Source organism: Brachycentrus maculatus, unplaced genomic scaffold, assembly GCF_059751285.1.
Source record: "Brachycentrus maculatus isolate JH-2025_06_01 unplaced genomic scaffold, ASM5975128v1 h1tg000190l, whole genome shotgun sequence".
NCBI classification, from domain to species: domain Eukaryota; kingdom Metazoa; phylum Arthropoda; class Insecta; order Trichoptera; family Brachycentridae; genus Brachycentrus; species Brachycentrus maculatus.
The window spans coordinates 1,257,534-1,281,148 of record NW_028280941.1 but is presented as its reverse complement, the minus strand read 5'-3'; the positions used below and the strand labels follow the sequence as shown (position 1 = coordinate 1,281,148).

General features: G+C 36.6%; 1 protein-coding gene across 2 annotated transcripts in view; it reads right to left on the bottom strand.

Annotated features, from left to right (window-relative positions):
• Window positions 1-23,615, bottom strand: part of Frl (formin-like protein) — a 42,787-nt gene that overhangs the window by 1,048 nt on the left and 18,124 nt on the right. The window contains exons 2-16 of one of the 2 annotated variants that reach the window (XM_088262902.1): window positions 21,072-21,242; window positions 17,737-17,816; window positions 15,217-15,356; window positions 13,345-13,541; window positions 11,566-11,814; window positions 10,562-10,705; window positions 9,940-10,056; window positions 9,498-9,626; window positions 8,821-8,932; window positions 7,626-7,909; window positions 6,884-7,100; window positions 5,906-6,478; window positions 4,651-4,919; window positions 3,684-3,794; window positions 2,026-2,121 (exon numbers count right to left, since the gene is read on the bottom strand). In XM_088262902.1, coding sequence (XP_088119028.1) covers window positions 2,050-2,121; window positions 3,684-3,794; window positions 4,651-4,919; window positions 5,906-6,478; window positions 6,884-7,100; window positions 7,626-7,909; window positions 8,821-8,932; window positions 9,498-9,626; window positions 9,940-10,056; window positions 10,562-10,705; window positions 11,566-11,814; window positions 13,345-13,541; window positions 15,217-15,356; window positions 17,737-17,816; window positions 21,072-21,242 — 2,865 coding nt within the window. In that variant the 3' untranslated portion in view covers window positions 2,026-2,049. The remainder of the gene's footprint in view (window positions 1-2,025; window positions 2,122-3,683; window positions 3,795-4,650; window positions 4,920-5,905; window positions 6,479-6,883; window positions 7,101-7,625; window positions 7,910-8,820; window positions 8,933-9,497; window positions 9,627-9,939; window positions 10,057-10,561; window positions 10,706-11,565; window positions 11,815-13,344; window positions 13,542-15,216; window positions 15,357-17,736; window positions 17,817-21,071; window positions 21,243-23,615) is intronic. The other variant, XM_088262901.1, reaches the window with a different exon arrangement.

The following is a 23,615-nucleotide window of genomic DNA, read 5'->3' as shown; positions in this document are numbered from 1 at the left end:
ATAATATTAGTTTGACCGAATGGGGTTAAATCATTCATATTGCAGTCGTACAGGAGAAAGTGACCAACTAACAAAACATAAAATGTTCAGGAGGGCCATTTAAGTCACTTTTGCTTGGCAAGAAAATAATCATCAATGCAGTTTGTCATTTCTAACAAGTCAATATATTATATACTTCCAAATTTAAAATCCTTTGGGATTTTTTTAAGGGAAATATTAAGCTAGTAAGGTATCAAATAGTCAATGATAAAGTTTTTGTAAAAAATGCACTTGGTCACTTTCTCCTGTATGACTACGATATGTCCATGCTATGCGGTGCTCTGATGAAACCATTAAAGTGCTAGGAAAGAAATATAATAAAATTAAAATCAAAAGTAGTATACTTTTTGAGTGTTCAGTTTGTCAACAAAAATATGAACTAACAAACTAATCCGCAGGGGTTCCCACATTCACGCATCTCCTTAAACATACCCGCCGATTGTTCCGGCTCCTGACCTGACTGCTTTCAAGTATTTGACATATTGATCGTGCCAAGTTTTCCTCAGTCTTTCTCTGCTCGTATTTGAAACTACACTCAGACCTCGCTTTGCGTCGTTTCACTTTGCGTTTTTTCAAAGTTGCGTCGTTACTGAATTAAGACTCATTTTTGCTATCTTTGATGTTTATATGATTTCCAATGGAAATTAGCAATTCAATTTGCTTCGTGATATTTTGGAATGTATCTACGACGCAAAGTGAGGTCTTAGTTAGCATATACTCCTTTAATAAATTTGTTTTGCCGTTCTTTGTTCATTCAATTCACATGCCCAAACCATCTCAAGACACCTTTCTTAATTTTATCGATAATGCTTATCTCAGCCTTGCATTCCTTCATTATTTCACCATTTGAACATCTATCAAACATTGAAGTGATGCACCTTTGACTGAGTGATTTAGAAAATTTACTGCAAGTCCATGCTTCACTTCCAAAGATTGGTATCAGGACTCCATTGCGCACTGCCAGTTAAGCTTCCGCTGTTGCACACTGCCAATTAGGCTTCCGCTGTTGAGCTTTTGTTTGGTAGAACTGATTTAAATGCACCATTCGCTCTTCTTCTATATTTTTATCAATCATTCCATCCCTAGTGATTACACTTTATTTATAACATACATCATAGTATAATTTGACTGGGGTCTTTAGCCATTTTCACATAAGCTTTCAGTGAAAATGATCAATGTTTCAAGTATGCAATTTCATGTTAGAATCAATATGCTTGGGTAGTAAAAAGATAAATATAACAGTAATAAGTGTGGTAATATTTTCAGTGTAGAGGATTTTTCGTGAAGTATTGTTTTTAGGTGCTGATAATGTATCGGGTGTAATTTTGAATTAGTCGAGTGGCAAGAGAGTGAAGGCTGTGAAGCGCAGTAGTTTGAGAGAAGCGAGGGTTGTTAACCTTTCCCTTACGGTGCTAATACCTTCCGCGTGCAACAATGATATGTATTTGGTACATATGAAAATGTGATTAAAAAACTGGAAAAATGTTAATATTTCTAAATGTTGCTTTTATCGACCATAGTTAAAGTTGAAATATAACAATTTTGTAATGATAGCTCTGATAAATATCTGAAAACGAGAAAAAAAAACATTAAAAGTAGCCCCCATAGCTGGCGTAGCCGGCACAACCGCCGCAGAAGACGATTTGTGCACTACTGAACGGAGATTGGTGGAAACAGCATGAAGCCACATGTACAAAAGCACGGCAAGCATGTGAACACTGGCGTTTGTGTACTGGTGGTTCAATTCCTGATTTTTTTCACAAATGATTTATTTCCATCGCTGCTAATGAATAAGTATATATTATAATACTTTTATGTAATACATAATTATATTACGGAGGAATACAAAAAACCTGAGCCCGTTTCTATTATATTTTATAAAGATATCCTCATTGTTAGAGTGGAATTGTAGTAAATACATATCACCGGGAAGGAAAGGTTAAGAGAGAAGATGGATTAAAGAGAAGAAATAGTGAATGAACTTACAGAAGGGAATATATGTAATAGCGGCTACTTGATGGAGAATTGTGCCGACTGTTGGAACTTCAGCTGCATGAGCCCCGGAGTCGCGTAACTAAACCTCTAGCAGTGCAAAAAGCAACACCCACAACTTGTCATAAGGGAACTCAACATCACGACTCCCCATCTCGATCATCCAAGCGACAACCGACAACCGATACCCACATCAACTCTCGTACAACAAACTGTACGCTTTCCAGATCAAATGAAACTTGCATGAAAATCAACTTTTTATAGATAAAATTTAACAATTTACGTATGGAATTGAACTTTTGCAAATCAAATGAACCCATTAGACATTTATTTCTCTGTCGATTCAAACAATTATAGTAAAAATTTGTAATCCCGCAAACTTACAATGAAATCCTAAATAAAACAATTGTTTTTTACCACTTGAGTATTATGTACATACTTATGACTAGTTTTGGAAGCTACAGATGCTTCCATCTACAGGTTTGAATATAAACCGAAACTAGTCGTAACAATATGAAACAGTAGTGGTAAAAAAACAAGTGTTTTATTTATAATTTAATCATGTCTTACCACAAAATGAATGCCGAAACAATAAAAAACGAAATTCTAAATAAAATTATGAGAAAATAATAATAAAAAGAACCTTTAATTTAAATATCCAATTTTATTAACTGCTTTTGTGATTTCAATAAAAAATATGAATCGATAATTATAAAATATTGCTGGGTATTAATTTGTACACGGAAAATTAATGAAAAAAATAGAAAAATGTTCGGTAACTTATATGTTACAATGATTAAAGAAAACACTTGTTTTTTACCACTTGAGTTTTATTATAGACTACATGTTTCAGAAGTTAAACTTCCATCATTCAGGTCTGTATAATAACTAAAATATAAAAATTTTCTATAAATAAGGAGAGGGGAAAGTAAAGGGAAAGGGTTAGTCAAGGGGCGGAGTTTGAAAACAAAGGAAAAAAATATTCTCTCCTTATTTATAGAACAATTTTATATTTTATATTTTAGTTATTATACAGACCTGAATGATGGAAGTTTAACTTCTGAAACATGTAGTCTATAATAAAACTCAAGTGGTAAAAAACAAGTGTTTTCTTTAATCATTGTAACATGTCTTACCACAAAGTTAATGCCGAAACAATTAATAAAAATTATATGTTAAATTAACGAGTGCCTACTGCAATGATAATAATAAAATAAACGTCTAAAAAGGTAATTGAGTTATTTCCGTTTTAATGGTAGATAAAAAACACGCAAAAGTTTACGTTTTATATTGTCGCTTGTATGATGTGAATCGGGAATCATTTGTTAGATAAAAACCACCACCAAATTGTTAAAAATGGATTGAAGATGTAGATATGTCTACACTTAGTGAATTGGAAAACTTAAAAAAAAACTGCAGATATCAGTAACAAATATTATTCTACAGAAGCAATACAAGTTAATTCTCACTGATACTACAATATTGTGTTTATTTTAATTTATTTTTAATTTATGGGTGTTATCTATTACCGAAAGGGTGTGTATAAATAAATTAATAATATCACTCAATAAACCTTTTAACTCCATATTTTACAGGCTGTAAAATTTAAATTATGTTGGTTTGATATGAGTAGAGGAATGTATGAGACTGACCTGCTGTTTTTTCTGCGTGATTTTATTTTTAGTGGCATCTTGTACGGAGCTGGAGTCTGTAGCGGCAGCGAGCTCCAAACGTCGCCTCTGCTCGTTTTCTTGGTCAGCCATCTGAAAGGGAAGAGGGGTTTTGAAGATTAGTAGATGTAACCAAGCAAGGAACGTAGAGATTCAGAGAAGAACAAGACAGCGTGTGTAGTTAGTTGTTTAGAGAAAATGTGAGTTTGTGCTGAGATTTTTTCTACGTACATATTTGATAAGATTGTATAATAGAATTTAAGGCAGAATAAAAGACTTTTATTTTGTAAAAATGGTCCATTTTAAATTTGGTGGACATTGCAAGGGCGAAAACAATAGGTTTTTACATAAAGTATATTTCTATTTTTCACTAAAAATTAGTTATTTTTTATTATTTGTGAATATTATTGAGGAATCGGAACACAACCTCCCAGCTTGACCACCAAAATACACTGGCGGCAGTATGTCGATGGCCACGCTTTTGGCAATGTATACGAGAGTTGATATATCGATTCTCAGCACTCTAAGAGTTATAATTTTTGGACATCTCATCAAAGATGAATGAGAATATGAATATTAAGTCTGGGCATTTACGGGGCTGACGACTGTCATAGGCTGGTTTATGTGACCACTTTACACACGTGTAACATTCACCAATTCTACCCATTATTGACAACAACACTACACAAATTCTTGGAATTTCTATAAATATATATGAACCAATTTCAAAACGTTGTTCTTGAATCACTAGAACTTCACTAGAGACATCTATTGGTTAAATAACTAATTAACTCTAAGAGTTAATTAGTCATTTGCTAAACAAATAGCTGAAAGCAAAAGCGAATTCACATCTAACACTCTGACCAAACATCTTTTCAATTATTGCGTACAACTCTGTCTTTTATTGTGATTTCAGTAAATCGCTAGGTCGGAGTGAAGGGTGGCGAACCTTGAAGGCCTTGGTGAAGCGCACGAGCAGACAGAAGAAGGTGTTGGCGTCGCAGGCGCGCGGCGCCTCCCCGAAGTACTCCACGCAGGAGTGGAAGGTGTCCTGCGCGGCGCGAACGTCGGCGCGCAGGCGGCGCAGCTTGTCCTCGGAGTTGGTGAGGAAGTCGCGCAGCACGGTGGCCGGCGCGCCGCGGTGGGCCGCCTCGCGCCGCACCAGCTCCATGCCCTTCTCCAGCTCCTGCACGTCCGACACCACGTTCTCCAGGGACACTGCGCAACAGAGTATTATATTCACAATATTTTTTTATACCATACCTTTTTTTTTTTAAATCCCTGATTGTTTTTTTAATACATAGTTGTTATAACATAAATGTGTAATTGTTTAATTGGCTTTATTTTTATTAATGTAACTATTTTTTATTAATGTAATGTAATGTTTATTATTGTTAATGCTACTTTACTTATTATTTATAGCCCTTATCCGCACCTAATGGTGCATAGGGCACTGCATCGAATTGACGCAGTGTTATCTTGATCATTACTTACATGAAGGCAAGGTGATCACTCTTGCGCTTCAGGAACCAGTCCAGGGTAATTAAATAAATATAACAGTGTTAAATCACTAATATTTATTTTCACCCCCCCCCCTGGGAATCGAACCGGGGACCTCCAGCACAGTAGCTAAACACGCTGACCATTACACCACGGAGGCGGACAGTTAATGTAACTATTGTTTAATATATCCTTTTTTTATATGTAAAGCTGTACAATTCCCAAACAAATAAAATAAATATGTTGAGTATCACAAATGCTGTACCTGGTTCACATAAGATTTATTTTTATCAAGATTTTTATTGATATCTCAAAAAAGATTCATTAAAGTGGGGACTGACCAGAGTCATTTCGTCGTAACGTAACACGTTACGATGCAGTACAGTCGTACAGTCAGTACAGCGTTCCGAGTGCTCAATCCGAAGTCAGATGCTCGCCGCGAATGTTACATTGCGACGAAATGTGGAGGTCAGTCCCCACCTTTAGGATAATTTAATCATAATCCATCATCTACCCAACAACCACGGCTCCTTCTGTGGCATAGTTGGTTAGACGCTCGACTGTGAAACTGGCGTCGCAAGTTCGATTCCCGCCAAAAGCAAAATAAATTCAAGAAAGCTCTATTTTCTATTGGTCTAGGTGTCTGTGATGTATTTTTCTTTTATTTTTTTTTTGTATTTGAAAAATAATGAGCTCATAATTACCTTGGGCAGCTTTTTCGATGTACATCAATTCAGATTCGAAATTGAGGAGGTCCGGGAAGTTTCTCCTCACAGTGCTGACAATGTAGTGGAGAAGAGACATCCTCTTGTCGGTGGACTTGGTATCCAGTAGGGTGTCCAAGGATTGCAGCTTAAACCCGTAAGCCGGTCCTCGCTTGCTACTGTTGAGATAGTTTCCAAACGCGAGAATGATCTCCAGAACGCTCCGGAGCTTCTGCGAAGACTTGACGGAGGAAGCTCCGGAGATGATCGCGTGGATCTGCGGCGTGATGAGGTGCAGGCTGTCGAAGAAGTTCCCCATGTAGCTCATGATGGACAGCTTGGCCGAGGTCCTCTCCACCTTGGTGAGCTGCAGCAGGAACTTGTCCTCCTCCGTCAGCAGGCCGGGGTTCTTCTTCTCGGCAACGTACTCCCGGTAGGCCTTGGACTCCTGTTCGGTGGGGACCATGCGCTGCAGCAGCTCCACGCTCTCCAGAGGGAGTTGCTTGAGATCGAGGGCGTTGATGGCGATTATTACTTTGTCGACGGGCAGGTCTAGTTTTCTCCTCGAGATTGCTGAAAAAACAAGTAAAATGTACTCCAAACTTCTTCCAGTCAGACAGTTATTTACTTGTAAAAGGACTAAAAAATACTAAGCCTTTAAATTGAATACTAAATGACCTGACTTTCGAGGATCCAAGAGAGGTGGCAGCCAACAGAAGAACCAGAAGGCAGTTTTGGACCCCATATGCACCACATAGGCAGCAAATACTGATTAGTAGTAGTAAGTACTGAGTAGAAGCATTCGAAATGTGGCTACATCGTAGAATGCTACGCATTCCATCGACCAATATGAACAGCAACGTGAATATGCTCCAAAGAGCAAGAGTAGGGTAGTTGCTGACTGATCAAAGCCCGGAAGGTGTCCTATCTGGGGCATGTGCTATCTAGCATCCACTTAAGCCAAAATATGAATTTTACCTATGTTCCGTAATCTGGTGTGCTCCAGCAGGGAGATGTTGTCCGGTTTCTTGAACCTCTTGCTGGGGAAGGAGTTGAGGCCGTCCACGTCGGAGTTATTCTGGTTAGCCAGGGCGCCGATGCCCACACCGATCTTGAACCGCTCTTCGAATTCGGCAAAGTCTATCCGCCCCATCAGCTTGTCGTCGTCTAACTCGTTGAAGATAGTGCCTCGAACCTGGATGATGTCAAAATTATGAATGGTACAATTTCACTTCACCACTTTCTTCCGTTTTACACCATTTTTTATCAGTCCTTTTAAAAGTGTAAAAAAGACGTTTGACTGTATTAACTTCTCGGTTATATGTATTTTCTACACTTGACTATAATAACGAGAATATCAATATAAAATATAATAGATAACGGCTCAGACTTTTTGTATTCTAACTAACTAACCATCAAGCCGCTTCCTCGCAGGGGTAGGCAGAGAAAATCAAACGCCACACCACTCTGTATTTGTAAACATTCTTCGCCTCTTCTACATTAATGCACCTCCTCATGTTAAATGTTAAAATCAAACAATGATTTTTTAAGTCTACTAAGTTGTATTTTATTGTTAAACAACACATAAATAATTAATTGCGACAATTTACTTAACCTAGTATGTAATGCTGGTAGACTCAAAAAATCAGTGTCTGATTTAAACATTTAATTTATAAACATTTCTATAGTTAACGCTTGTAAGAATGGTAAAAGTACAGACCTGGTTAGGTTTGAGCGCCACCCAGTTGAGCGTGGGCAGCTTGTACTTGGTGTGCACCTTCCTCTTGATGGTCATGGCGTCGGCGCAGGGCGGCGCCGGCATGGAGCCGGGCGCGGGCGGTGGCGGCGGGGGCGCGTGCGCCGCGAGCAGGGGCGCCGGCGGGGGCGGGGGTGCGGCGGCCGCCGGGGGCGCGGGCGGCGGGGGCGGGGGCGCCGCCGGGGGCGCGGCGGGCGCGGCGGGTGGCGGCGGCGGCAGGTTGGCGGGGTGGGAAGATATGGCGCCCACTGGAAGGACAGTCTGAAGGTTAGCAGGGCACGGGCAGGAATCTTAAGTGGCTGGTTTTTATAGTGATGCAGTTGAAAATGAATGATTCATTGATAATTTTATCAAGAGACGCGCCAAATGGATCGGTCACGTGTTGAGACAAGAGGGTTTCCTGAACATAATAATAGAGGGGACGATGGAGGGAATAAACGCCAGAGGACGCCCACGCCGCGAATACTTAAGCGACTTATATGAAGACATGGGCTGCTCAACATATTAGGAGCTGAAGAGGGTTTCGGAAAATAGCCCAGAATGGTGAAGGAGATGTCATTTGTTGCTGCAGACCAATCCACAAGATTGAGACCACAGAAGAAGATAGTTTTTACTATTAATTAGTCTTGAGGAAGAGGCACTTTACTTTTAAACCAGTCGATATTACATTTTTTGCGGGAAATGCTTAAAAGCGTCTTTTAAGTATTGGCAGAGGGCGGGAGACGCTTATAAGCTTTTTATTTGTTTACTTTTTGTGGAGCGCGAGATACTTTAAAAAACATTGTACAGATCGGAATTACGTTTGCGGTTATTTGTGATTTGTTACTGAGGGTCGGGCGGCAGACTGTCTGAGTATAATTAGGGTCGGGGTTGATGAAAAAACTGCCCATCAACATTTTAAGTTACATGATTTTATAAATTATAAAATGAAAAATCACAAAGTTAGCGCTTCAAATAATGATTACAAAAATATTATTGTACAAAAATATACTGGTCAAATTATAGCTTAATAAAAATTGAAAATCATGTTTTCAGGCATCTCCCAGTATGTGAAATAATTAGAGAAGAATCATACATACATATCACTGGACAAGACCAGTTACTATAATTTGTTTTTGTGAGCAGCATATCATTATTAAATATTTTAAAAAGTAATTACTGGAAGCTCCTCTGGGTAGAGACAAGGCGACGGTCTCCAGTTCATGAATTTTGCTTTCCAACATGGATTGCCTGTTGCGGGAGTCTTGCTGCGCTCTTCGTAATGTTGAAACCTGCAACAGCAAGAAAACTACATGAACAACCACTACTAATAAAGCATTCTCCCAGCAAAGCACACTTTTGTTTCTTTTTCTTTTTTCCATGTTCGCATATGACCAACATGAGGCGTCTCCAATTCACTCTCCGTCACGCTCCGTCTCCTTGGTTTTCTCCCATGTCAGTCCCGCATCCCAAGGTTCCGCTTATTACAGTCGGTGAATGGTCGTCAGAAGTGTTCCGGGGCGCTGGAATCCTCGGAGTTGGAAGAAGAGACATGAGGAGTTGATGCTCTCAGGTGACATTCTAAGGATATATCCCAACCGTGTTCATCTTCTCCTCTTCATGACTTCAAGTATGGGGGCTGTTGGGTTCTTCTCCTCACATTTAAATGGATAACCATACAGGCATTAAGGATATGGTTAATCTTTTTGTGTAGACTTTTGTAATAAGGCAAAATTTTAACAAGTTTTGCGAATTTAGATACAAACCATTATATTTGCTATGGAAGAAACCGCGTAAACTGGTTAAAACACTGAAGGTTGTAAAGACCAGTCACATTTATTGAAAGGGAATCATTACCTCCTCGATGACCTGTCTCCTGGCTTCATCTAGCTGATCCCTTTCTCCGCGCAGCCTCCCCAGCTCTGATTCCAGTGTGCCTAGTTTGTGCAACGCCTCCCTTTCGATCATGTTCATCCTCTCGTGGGCCTGAAGAAATATACATGAAAAGTGTCATCGTAGAAATAATACTGTAAATTCTTAAGGATTTATAGAACTCAAAGAATAGAAGTATTCATATGATTATTATCATGTACGTGTATTTGAGAAGTATCCAACCTAATATTGAGGTAAAAATTAAATTTCGACAAACTGTGAGACACTCGTAGGCTGATTACCAGTGTCAGATGCTATCTATAAGGTTTTTTTTTATATGCATAAATATAATATGTATACCCTACAACTCACAAATAGAGGACACATTTCATATTACATCAATCAAATGATAAATCATTTAACTAACATGGCCTAGTTCATCTTCTAGCTCCGCTACTTTCTCCAGAGCTGCGGTTTTAGTCTCACTATCCTCCATGAGCGCCGCAACGTCAAACACATTATCCAAGTACGCCGATATCTGCACCTGGAAATGAAAACGAATAAATCTATTGGACACTATTTCAACTCCATATTTCATGATTTAGTAAAGAAAAAAAACACGACACTTGGTAAATAAAAAAATATTATTTTAGTATTTGTCACATTTTTCACACTCAATGAGTTTTTCTACATTATTTTTCTATGTATAATTAGCAATTTATCGTCAAAATGTGGTTAGAAAACACGACATTGTAATCTTGAAAAAATGCAGAATTCAAGTCATTTTACTGAGGTAACTAAATCATGAGTAGGTAACTAAACATTCATGAGTAGGTAACTAAACAAACAAGCAAAGCCACCAGGTTGCCCGCACTGGTAAACCTACCAGGTTGTCAGCCCTGCGTACCGAATGAGAGTCCATAAAAACCCGCGTGCAATCTCTCTCTTTCTGCTCAATCGCCGCTCAAGACACTTGCTGCTTGCTTGATTTTTTTGGTGCCATAGCGGCGGCACTCTAGTGCTTAGGGTTAAAATATAAGCAAAGTTACCTGAAGATCTTCACTCTCACAGAGTCGCAGCTTCTCCAAATACTCGTCCAGCTTGAGGGCGGTGAACTCGTACTGCAAGTGCACTCGGAAGTTCATGTCTTGAACAGAGTGAACCACGATGTTCACAAACTGCATACACGCCGCCTGCAGTAAACAAATAATATATTACCGGCTCATATGGAAAAATGCTTAAAATATCATGGGTTGAGAGAGTTCAAAAGGAAAATGTTTTAAAACAGATGGGTAAAAGAGATACAAGTAATTGGTTAAAGATGCTGTAAGGAAAAGAAACTTTAGCCATTTTATAAGGGGAGAGAAATGTGAAGTTATATGTACAATATTTATTACAAGTGGAAGATAAACACAGCATAGGAAGAAGGCGTAATTCCTGGTTTAAGACATTGAGAAAAATAAAGAAAATTTGTTCAGTAGTGTCATATGTACATATCCATAACCCACACATTCTGTAAACTAATAAAGGAATTCATCGGGGGAATAAGCCATACATTGTTAAATTTGTGTTCCTTATTCTTAACCATTTCTAGGAAACCAACATCCGCAATCCGAATTGATCCTTCAATTCATTCACTGCTTATCTGAAAGAGATAAGAATAAGCTGAATGCGTTCGAGATGTGGACCTATAGAAGAATGCTCGGGATGTCCTGGAGAGACCACATCTCAAACGACAAGGTGCTACGAGTAATCAAAGAAAGAAGACACCTACTCGCGACTATCTCGTAGAGACGCGCCAAATGGATCGGTCACGTGTTGAGACAGGAGGGTAATAGAGGGAACGATTGAGGAAACTAAGGCCAGAGGATGCCCACGCTAGGAATATCTTTGCGACTTATACGAGGACATTGGCTGTTCGACATATGAGGAGCTGAAGAGGGTTTCGGAAAATATGCAGGCATGGTGAAGGAGGTGTCATTTGTTGCTGCAGACTAATACATAGGATTGAGACAAAAGAAGAAAGAAAGAAAATGTTGAATTGACAGATTACCATGAACTCTATGTGGAACTCGTCGTAGTTCATGAAGTAGTCCATGAGCGTTTGGAAGCGGCGCCGCTCCTCGCATACCAGCTTGAAGTTGTCGAAGGCGCCGAGGATGATGAGGTGGCCGCCGTCCACGAGGCAGATGGCGGCCAGCAGCTCCAGCACCAGCGCCTTGGTGCGCAGGGAGTGGTGGACGAGGCTCAGCGCGATGCTGTTGATGGCCTCGCTGTGCTCTATCACCATATTGAAGCCGTACTAAAACAGAACTTAAGGTCAGGCGAACTAACAAAAGACGCTATCTCTTTCTTTCTTCTATACTTATCCACAGACGGGTTTTTAGTCCAAATGTTCACACCAATTACCCACCAAAAACTACAAGTTTCTTCTTCTTTTTCTTTTTAATAGCTTTTCACCCATCTTGGGTGTTATACCCAGTATCGAGTTATTTTTTATTTTCACTTTTTACATTTGACTTTTAAGTGTTAGTATTCCTGTTAGTGGGGTTAATTTTATTAGTAATGTTAGTTTGTTTAGTGAGTTGAAACTACAAGTTTATTAGACGAGAGAATAAGAAATAAAGTGGGGTAACTATGGTTAAAATAAAAGTGAGAAAATTATTAATTTTTTCCAAACAAAGAACTCCAGTGTTATTAATAACTTTATTTTTGTAATTAAAATGTAACTTTGTTTTAAAATCACTATAAATATTATGTCTACTAGTTTCAAAGCTAACCGCTTCTTTATCAAGACTGATTAATCAGTTAGTGCTTCAAATATAAATTATATTAGATTTTATTTTTAATTTAAGTTTTACTTGGTAAATACTACTATATCTTAAAATCTATTGTGACACATGTTTTAATGCATTGGTATGGTGTATGTGTGTATCAGTGGGAACTGATCCTACCCCCTCTTCATTCTACATTGTCCCAAGGACATAACTCTAAAATTTAGACTTGGCTTCATGTATAGTGTTTAAAAATGATGCGGAATGCATCGAAACACTTTTCTTACTGAATTTAAAGAAATAGTGGTATTTACCAAGTAAAACATGGATAGATATTTATTTATTTATTGAACGGCTAAAGCCTTTAACATAATACATATATACAGTATCTTATATAAAAATACACTAATGAATACAATAATCGAGAAACAAAAAGTCTTAAATAATAATAATAATAATAAAATAACAAATAGTAAGTACTGGTAAATACACGTCTCCTTTACACACTATCAGCGAGCAGCGAGGGAGAGTGAAACACAATGATTAAATTTATCCATAATAACATGGAGAAGAAATACTGAGAAAGTACAGACTTCAAGGCGGATAACAATATATTAAATAAATCTATACTATCAACTAAAGCGTTGGCTAACATGTGAAGCCGCGGAATCGGAGAGAACATGGCATAGTTTGCATTATGTACAATACTGCGAATTCAGATTTTTGCCTAGTACCTCTTCGACGTACGCTAAGCTTTATTTAAAACCAAAAGTTTTAGAAGCTTTGTTTACCATCTCATTGATATGTGCTGCAAATGACAATTTATCATCAAAGATGATACCCAAATCTTAAGGTATTACCATTTGATATTACCACAAAGTGACTGGCGAATGAAGTGAAAATGACCCCTTGTAATAATTTATGTATCAATTTAACACTTATATATTTTAGCTTTTGGTGTGCTACGGAATTCTAGGAAGAATTTTCTATCATGTTATAGGTGAACAAAGTTCGCGGAGCATCGATATATCTGGGCTAAGGGATGATTGTTTATTCACCTTGTTGTTCATGATGGCGCGCATGCACATGATGCACACGTGTATGTCGTCCGTGCTGGCGCCCATATTCAGGCGCGCCGCGTGCTTGGACCTGCGCCGCGTGGTGTGCGGGCTGCCCTCCCCCGCCACAAGGAGCGGGGGCCGAGAGCAGTTGCGCGCCGGAACGGACGTCACAGACTCCATGTTGTCCGTATTACCTAGACGATGAAAAGAGGATTGATAAATAAATAAGATGCACTCTATATAAATAATGCCAAAATCATTAACCTTCCCCTCCTAGTGATATGTATTTACTACAACTTAACTTTAAAAATGAGAATTTCAATACAAAATATCATAGATACGGGCTCAAAAATTTTGTATTCCTTCATAATACTATTACATGTTACATAAAAGTATTATAATATAAAGTTATTCATTTCCAGCGACGGAAATAAATAAATTGTAAAAATCTGCCTTTGCAAATAATATTCGCCTCTTCCACATTCATACATCTCATTATTACCCGCCGATTATTCCGACTCCTGACCTGATCACTTTTTTAAATTTAAATTTAAAATACTTTGTTTTATTTACTGTTTTATTTTTATTTATTCGCTCATTCCATTCACAATTCAAACCATCTCAACACACCTTTCTTAATTTTATCGACAATGGTTATCTCAGCCTTGCATTCTTTCCTTATATCACCATTCGAACATCTATTATACATCGTTTTGCCGCACATTCGTCTAAAAGATGCATTTCGACTGCATTCATCACTCCATGCTTCACTTCCATACATTGGGGTTGGTACCAGAACTCCATTGTGTACTGCCAGTTTAGCTTTCGCTGTTAGGCTTTCTTGGTTATAACTATGTTCCCAGTATTCATTCTTCTTTCTATATTTTTATCAATCTTTCCATCCCTAAAAAACATACTTTCCTTATAAACAAAATCATCCACCTTTTCCAAAATTCCTCAATTTTCTACTATTTTACATCCAAATCCACATCCATCTCTTTCAAAAACCATGACTTTGAATTTGCTGCAGATTCTTCATCAAATAACTTTCCTTGCACACATAATACACATATCGCTCACTTCTTTCAACAACGTCATATATCAAAAATCGTGAATTGTCAGTTGTGCATGTTTTCGGAATGCCTAGAAAATGTACTATATGCCAGCAAGAGCGGCACATTTTTAACTTAATATTTACCTGCTACAGGGCAGAAAGTGTTGTTCTTGCATTTTGAAGAAAATGTATTGTTTAATTTTTTTGAAATAAAGTAAATATTTTTCAAATGGAGAAAAAACATTCAGATTTTACCTAAAAAGATTTGTTCCATAGTAAAAAGTTCAATAAGTGGCTTGATATTTATTTCTAATACATTTCATTATATTTTTAAACTTTAAAAACGATCTAGTGAAAAATCAAGTTTTTTTATACATGACATTGTTGAAAGGAGTGAGTGATATCTGTTATTGTTATAAATAAAAAAATATTTATATGTCATCAAAACAAATGTTAGTGACGTCATTCTGTATATTTTATTATATAAATATGAATACATAAATTTAGGCTAAAATTAAAAATGTGGGCCTGGAAAGGACTTCAATTATAATGTAATTTAGCACTAAATGCTGCCCCCTAAAGACCCAGTATTTGTACGTAATTTTCTCTAAATCTTTTTCAAATGGAGTAAAAACATTTAGGTTTTACCTAAAAAGATCTGTTGCACAGTAAAAGGTTCAATAAGTGGCTTGATATTTATTTTTAATACATTTTATTGTATTTTTAAACTTTAAAAATGATTTCCTGAAAAATCAAGTTTTTGTATATATGACGTTGTTGAAAGGAGTGAGCGATATATATACTTTGATATTTACTTTGTGAAATGCCATCGGTGGAAGCGGCCCTGGATTCCTCTATCCTCTGCTCGTGCCTCATCATGCTGAGCCGGAAGCTGAGGTAGTCCACCAGCACATCCAATCCTTGGTTGTTTTCGTCCAAGAACTCTCGGACCCACCTACAAACCATATATTGTATATATTATTACAATAATTAAAATTAACAAAATATATTACATAAAAAAATTGCTAAATTAAAGTTCCATATGTAAACAAATAATTTAAGGGTGAAGACTGACCGGAGCATAACGTAACTTCGTAACTTCGCTCGCGGCGAGCATATTACGTTATGATGTTACGGCATTGCTGATTGACAGCGATCAGTGCTTGCTTGTGGCCTTGTGCTCAGTGTTGCCATATCGCTCACTCCTTTCAAGAACGTCATAAATCAAAAATTGTCAATTTTCAGTTGTACATATTTTCAGAACGACCACAAAATTTATTATATCCCAGCAAAAGAGGCATGTTTTTAACTTAATATTTACCCGCTACAGGTCAGAAAGTGTTGTTTTTGCATTTTGAAGAAAATGTATTGTTTAATTATTTTTTTAAATTTACTAAATATTTTTCAAATGGAGAAAAAACCTTCAGGTTTTACCTAAAAAGATCTGCTGCACAGTAAAAAGTTCAGTAAGTTGCTTGATATTTATTTTTAATACATTGTATTATATTTTAAAACTTTAAAAACGTTCTCCTGAAAAATCAAGTTTTTTGATTTATGACGTTCTTGAAAGGAGTGAGCGATATGTCACACCAAAAAATCTGATTTACAGTCTAGAAATCTGTATTAAATTTGTATAGAATCAATAACCCAAAATCTGTATGAATCTTTGCGACTTTGCATTTGTAGTTAAAATGTCGGACGACGAAGACGTGATTCTCAGTTCTGTGATTTTAATAAATTACAGCTTACTCCAGATGAAGAAAAAAAAAGATTCCCCGCAGTTTGGGGAATTTCCCACAGATTGGCAACCCTGGTACTGACCTAAAATTACGTCTGACTTCAGATGGAGCATTCGGAAGGAGCGGCGAGCAGCTCGGCTCGCTGTACTGACTGTCTAAACGCTCGCATCGTAACATGTTAGGTTACGACGAAATGCTCCGGTCAGTCTTCACCCTAGGACTTAACACACCTAGGACGGGAAAGGTATTTCTACCCGTTCGGTCGATCGCTGCTTACGTACGGGAAGGGTATTTTTACCTTTTGCGCTGGCCTCATTTCAAGGTCAGAAAAGAAATAATTATTTTAAGGTTTTATATGAATATTATGTACCAATCTCTTTGTTAAGATCTAAAATATATGTACACAATTATCAAATCCCGTCGCTAGGGGTCCACAGGCGTAAAAAACACCCATCCAAAATGTGTTAATATTATTTATTGAGTTGGCATTAGCTTTGTGGAATAACATGATGATCTTAATATAAAAATAAAACATTTGTATAAGACCACTTTTGAGTTCATCAATGTTTAGTCCACTTATGACCAGTTTGCATTTTCACCAAAAGAAGGATGAAAACAGTGAACACCGTTGAAATGCGTTCCCTCAGACGATATATGGAAAATCATTGTATGACGGATTTAAAAACGAAGATATTAGAAAGGAATGTAAGGCTGGACTAGAGATAATTGAAAAGATTAATTAAGAAGAGTTCTTCAAGATGATATGGACACGTGGAGTAAATGAACGGAATGGATTTGGCGAACAGAACATGGATGGCAGAAAAAGACAGAACAAGCATGATCATATCAATTGAAACCTAAAATCTGGTGGTGTCAAAAGTCTGCGAAATCAGAGGGCATGTATGACTAGATGTATGGATGTGAAGGAAGCGATGAGTGTATGTCAGGACAGAAGAGTGTGGCATTCCATCCTCTCTGTCTACCCCCGTGGGGAAATGCTGAGATGGAAGTAGTAATAGTAGTAGTGTATTTTCACTTGTTGATAAGAAAATCTTCTTCTTCGTCTTTTTCTAGATCCTAAGGATCTGTCTGTTCCTCCGCTTGTAGCTCATGGGATGTTGACTCCCAGCTGGACCTTTCCACCTTTTTGGAGGTCTGCCTGGGGGTCTGCGTCCTTCAGAGATTCCTTGAAGGACGATACTGGGAAGTCTGTCACCTGACATTCTGTTTCCATGATCATTCCAGTATCGCCTTCATTGTCGTCCCCACCTCACGATATCCTCCGTCTTACACATGCTCTGGATGTCGGTATTTCTTACTCGGTCTCGCAATGTGATTCCGGTTATGGATCGTAGAGTCTTCATCTCGGAGGTTCGAAGCCGAGATTTTGTTTGAGAAGTATCTGCTAGATGAGAAAATCTGTAGTTCTCAAAACTAGTCATGTATATATTAATAAACTCAAAGGTGGTCTTATACAATAACTTTACAAACTGTGCAGTTTATTGCTATTCTTGATTCATTCCTTGATGCTTACATAGAACATGCAGGGTGCTAGGGTGTGAAATAGAAGGTGAGGTATGGAAAAAAGATACTTACTCTATGTGATTTGTGCGTAACGATATTTCCAAATCTCGTAAGACTTGCGTGGACGTCGACTCCCCGACCATTTTTCTTTTCTAAAACGGCACACAATGGGATGAATTGATAAGCGAAAGCATAGTGACAGTATTACAGACGTAACAGGGAACTTCAAAGTGAGACAGATGGGGAATTATACTACAAAACACGGGAGTAAATCAAAACGATAGTCAATATTTATAATGTGCAGCAAATCTTCTACATATGGAAGAGATTGTAGATATCTCAACACACAAAAACGTTTAAAAAATGATAATAGAACATAACTGGGCTGGTTTAACCTTTCCGAATTTTCCTTAAAGGAGTATGGACGTTAATGAACGTCGAAGTCCGTCTGTCAGTTAGTATGATATTACTTGTATAGCAGTGACATCTGTGGATATTTGTGTGAAATATTGTTATAATTGAAAAATATTTCGAAGAGATATTTTTTGTTTTTAAATTACTTTAACATAATTTCTATCTTCATACTAAATCAATTTTATGAAGAAAAAAAATCATGTAAAGAACCCACTCCCCAGAGAAAGTCAGACAACAATTTTTCTACTCCCGGAAAGGTTAAGTGATTATTTTATATTTTCAATTAAAGTTTTACTTGGTAACTACCGCTCTTTCTTAAAATCTATTGTGACACGTGTTTCGATGCATTCTGCATCATTTTCAAACAACGTACAGTGTTTGAAAAAAAATTATTACCACATTACCACAAAGTGACTGCTGAATAAATTGATAAGATTATTTTGTACATTGGGTACTTTTAGAGAGTCACAAGGTACGTTTGTTCAAGATTTTAATATGGAACTTGTAAGAATTTTTGTTCTTTCGCTTAGTATCTAATATGGTGTAATCATGTGGTTTAAATTAAATAAAATGTAACTACACTGAAGAGCACATCAGATCGCTAAACAATCTGCAATCAACCTCTAAGAATGTTACTTAAAATGTAGGTATTTAATGTTTAATTTTTCACTAAAATAAATAATTCATGGAAATTGACACGATTCATATGTTGAAGATTTGCCGCATGTAGAAGTTGCTATATTAAACATTGAAATAAACAATATACAACAATCACAGATCAATCACACAAATAAATATGCCAAAAATACTAATGAATCCTATGTTGATCTTTCTCAGCTTGTAATATACAAGAATACATATTTATTGATTTCTCCAATTATATTTTTTTAATGGTTTCTCCAGTTACAGTTGAAATAATGTGAAGTAAATAAAACACAACTTTTTATTCCTCCATAGGTTAGCAGGTTTATCTACTATGCTGAAGGTCCTGGGTTCAATTCCCAAAATGACAATTTCCAAAGTAAAAATATTGTCAATATTATTAATATTTAAAGCATTTACTTTGTGGTTAGTCATTTTTACTTTTTTTTTTTTTCAAAAATGTTAATAAAATTAGTATATAACCACTCACCGAGATTTTTTACGTCTACCGGTTTCGAGACGTACCCGTCTCTTCGTCAGGACAATCACTAACACAGCATGCAAACAATACTACCTTTCACCACCATAGCACCATTTACACACTCAAAACTACACAAAATGTCTAACACATGCGATTTTTGGTCGACCCGAAGACCAACATGCACTATAGTTTTCAATACAGACATGCGTTACGAGCCGAGGTTAAACGTACATTAAAATTAGACTAGGAATCGAATTTACTTATATACTTGTAGGATGAGAGGAGTGGGGGGGGTTCGAATTGGATATTGACGAATCGTGTTTAATCGATGTCGAATCAACCAAATAAATTTTACATATAGTCCATTGTTTGATTCGACATCGATTAAACACGATTCGTCAATATCCAATTCGAACCCCCCCCACTCCTCTCATCCTACAAGTATATAAGTAAATTCGATTCCTAGTCTAATTTTAATGTACGTTTAACCTCGGCTCGTAACGCATGTCTGTATTGAAAACTATAGTGCATGTTGGTCTTCGGGTCGACCAAAAATCGCATGTGTTAGACATTTTGTGTAGTTTTGAGTGTGTAAATGGTGCTATGGTGGTGAAGGGTAGTATTGTTTGCATGCTGTGTTAGTGATTGTCCTGACGAAGAGACGGGTACGTCTCGAAACCGGTAGACGTAAAAAATCTCGGTGAGTGGTTATATACTAATTTTATTAACATTTTTGTAAAAAAAAATAAATAAGTAAAAATATTGTTTTTTCACCATAATTTTTACTTAATATTACTATGGACTGGTTTTTGTTGCATTTAAGTAAAGATCAAAATAACACTGCGTCAATATAATGCAGTGCCCTATTCACCACCGGGTGCAGATAAGGATTGAAATAATATTTTGAGTACATATCTGATTAGTTACGGCAACATCTAGCCTTCCTCAGTGACACTTACGGACCAATAGAAACACATATTAGATTCACAATAGTCCAGATAATGTATTTGTAACACAACCAGTAGCATAAAATTTCGACAAGAAGTGCTAACAACACGCAAAAAATAAAAATAAAATAAAAACATTATAAATATCAGGTTTTAAATTAATCTAAAAACACATGGTGAACTACATATTTATCATTCAAAGCATTTCTATGGACAATGAATGTAATAAATATATTATAATTTATGTAAAGTAAATGAAATCCGATAAAAGCTTTCACATATTAAACATGTAACGAGTGAATCCATTCTTATTATTTATGTATCCGTTACCTGCATTATCGCCAATAATATCTTCCATTTGTGAAAGCAAGAAATAAAGAAAATTTATAAATACACCTCATAAAAAAGATACAAAGTACGTTGCGGAGTCATAGAATAAAAATGCATCTTTTTGCATTCTTAATTGTCGAGTTCACTTGACATTCGGGTGAGTAAGAGAAAAAATAAGAAAAAATGTACAATTTGGTTTGTCATTGTAGTTCGCTGAAAAATACCAAATAACATACAAAAAATATGTAAAATTGTATATGAACAATGAAGTGATTGAATATATTTTAAATCTCATAAATAAATGTTTTTGTATTTAAATTTTACACAGTAAATACCAATATTTTTGTGCGTGTTTAAAACCGACATTGTATTGTACATTCATTCTGTGCGAGAAGTTTAATAAAATAAATATATCATTTGGGGGTTTGATCTCAAAAGCAAAAAGTAAAGAGAACTCAACTCAAAAGTAACACTGCGTGTTAATTAGGAGAATTCAGCTTTAAAACAAACAAAAATTCAGGTCAAGAGTAAAAAATAAGGAGAATTCAGCTTAAAAGAAAAAAATAAGGATATCTCAGCTCAAAAGTAGTTACCCGATGACTTCTAGAAGCCTTGGGGTCCAGGTACGTCTTGAGCTTGGTGAGGTAGTGCGCGGGAGCGTCCTTGGCCTGCACCATGTCCTGGTCGCAGATGATCTCCCACTTCTTCTCCATGTCGTAACTTCGGAGCAGCTTGGCCTTGTCGGGAGGGAGGTCCATGGAAGCCTGGAAAACAACCAACTCAAATTAATCAAATGATCAAATGATTAATCAACGGATTTGGCGTATAAGTTGTAACGGTTCATAATTAAAAATAATTTAATAAACTATGTCATATTATCGTGTTTTCTATAAAAACAATTGTAGTTTTCACTCCTTCGTTTAGTATAAAACCCCATACACATGACTGACACGTGTCTAGCTGATGTGTGTTCAAAACTACAAGATCCATTGCCATTATATTGATATATTAACACATTCAGATGGGTATTTTTTACGCCTGCGAAACCACTGGCGCTGGGATTTTGATAATTATGTACATAAGTTAAGAATTTCATTAATTGATTCGGCAGTCACTTTGTGGTAAAATCAATCCATTTTTAATTAATGTTTTACTTATAACTATAACTATAGTAAATACCACTATTTCTTAAAATCTACTGTGACACGTGTTTCGATGAATTCCGCATCATTTTCAAACACCCTGTGTGAAGCTAATTTTAAATTTTAGAGTTGGGTTCTTGGGACGTTAGTGTAAAACATTAATTAAAAATATAGTTAAAGACCTTAACAAAAAAATTGGTATATAAAATTCATATAAAACATTGGATAGTTCTTTCTTTTCTGCCTTTGAAGTGAGGCCGGCGCAGAAGGTAAAAATACCCTTCCCGTCCTTAAGCATCAATCGACCGAACGGGCAGAAATACCTTTCCCGTTCGAAAGTACCCGTGGAACTGCAGGCGCTGTGGCATAATTGGGAAGACGCTTGACTACGAAACTAGTATTATGGGTTTGATAACCGCCAATTTCAAAATTAATTAAATAAATGTTTATGACAATAAATTGGTCTGGGAGTTTGATACATATTTTTTAATTCTACCTTGATTTTTTAATTCTCTTCTACTTGCAGAAAAGTCTCTAAAATAGAGGCTTCGCGTGTTATTCTTTCGGTTTTTATTTTGTCTTATTGTTTGAAGTTTTTTATTTGATTGTCCACATCTAATGTGTAGCAATAAATATGTACTTTACACATGTATGCATTTAAAAAATACACCATCTCACGAAAAGTAAAATGCTAGTATTGAATAATTAAAAAATCAATATTTAGTAATTTAACATATAATAATTGGTTGTGGTCAAGAAGTAAGGATTATATTAAGTAAGGAAAGGTTGACTGTAATAAAACGAGTTTTATACCAAAATTAATCATTTCCTTATCAACACGGGAATGTTCTGAGAAAGTAATTTTTTTTTCATAATAATTGAGGTTGCTGTGGTTTAAGTGGACTGGGTAAAACAAATATGGAAACTGGGTATAGCCAGATGGTTTTAATTGATAAGGATTCATTCCATATTAATGGTGTTGATATGTTTTTATGTATCTATTTTGAATCTGTATTCGCAGTATTAAATCATTTTGCTGGGCATTTGAAATATCGCCAACATAATTGCATATAATGTGTTTAAACATACTGCACATACTAAAATAATATAAATAAATACAAAAATAAAGAAGTGTTTGGGTAGTATGTTTTATAGGGATGGAAAGATTGATAAAGACATAGAAAGGAGAGTGAATGCTGGGAACAGAGTGAATGGTGCACTAAAATCGGTGATAGCAAATAAAAATCTATCAGCGGAAGCTAAACTGGCAGTACACAATGGAGTTCTGGTTCCAACCCGTATGTATGGAAGCGAAGCATGGAGTTGGCAAAAGAAGGATGAAAGCAGACTGAATGCAGTCAAAATGCGATCCCTCAGACGAATGTGTGCCAAAACGATGTTTGATAGATGTTCAAATAATGAAATAAGGAAAGAATGTAAGGCTGAGATAAGCATTATCGATAAATTAAGAAAGGTTAGTTGAGATGGTTTGGACATGTGGAACGTATGAGTGAAGAAAGAACGGTTAAACAAACTTATGAGGCGAATGTAGTTGGAAAAACAAGCAGAGGACGACCGAGGAAAACTTGGCACAATCAGGTATGTCAAATACTTGAAAGCAGCCGGGTTAGGAGTCGTAATAATCGACGGGTATGTATGAGGAGATGCATGAATGTAGAAGAGGCAAAGAATGTTTGCAAAGACAGAGTGGTGTGGCGTTCGATTTTCTCTGCCTACCCCTGCGGGGAAGCGGCGTGATGGTTAGTTAGTTAGTTAGTTAAGAAGTGTTCATAGTAAAAAAAACATACTCAAGTATGATCATAAAATCAATAAAAAACCATTCCTACTTACTTAGTTTGACATTGTCAAACTGTGGGCAGGTATTTACACTGACGATATATGTGTCGCCTACTTTCAAAATGCGCCAGATCCATGTAAGCCGATTTTACAAAAAATTCTGAATTCTACGGGTAACATTTATGTTTCAAAAATTTG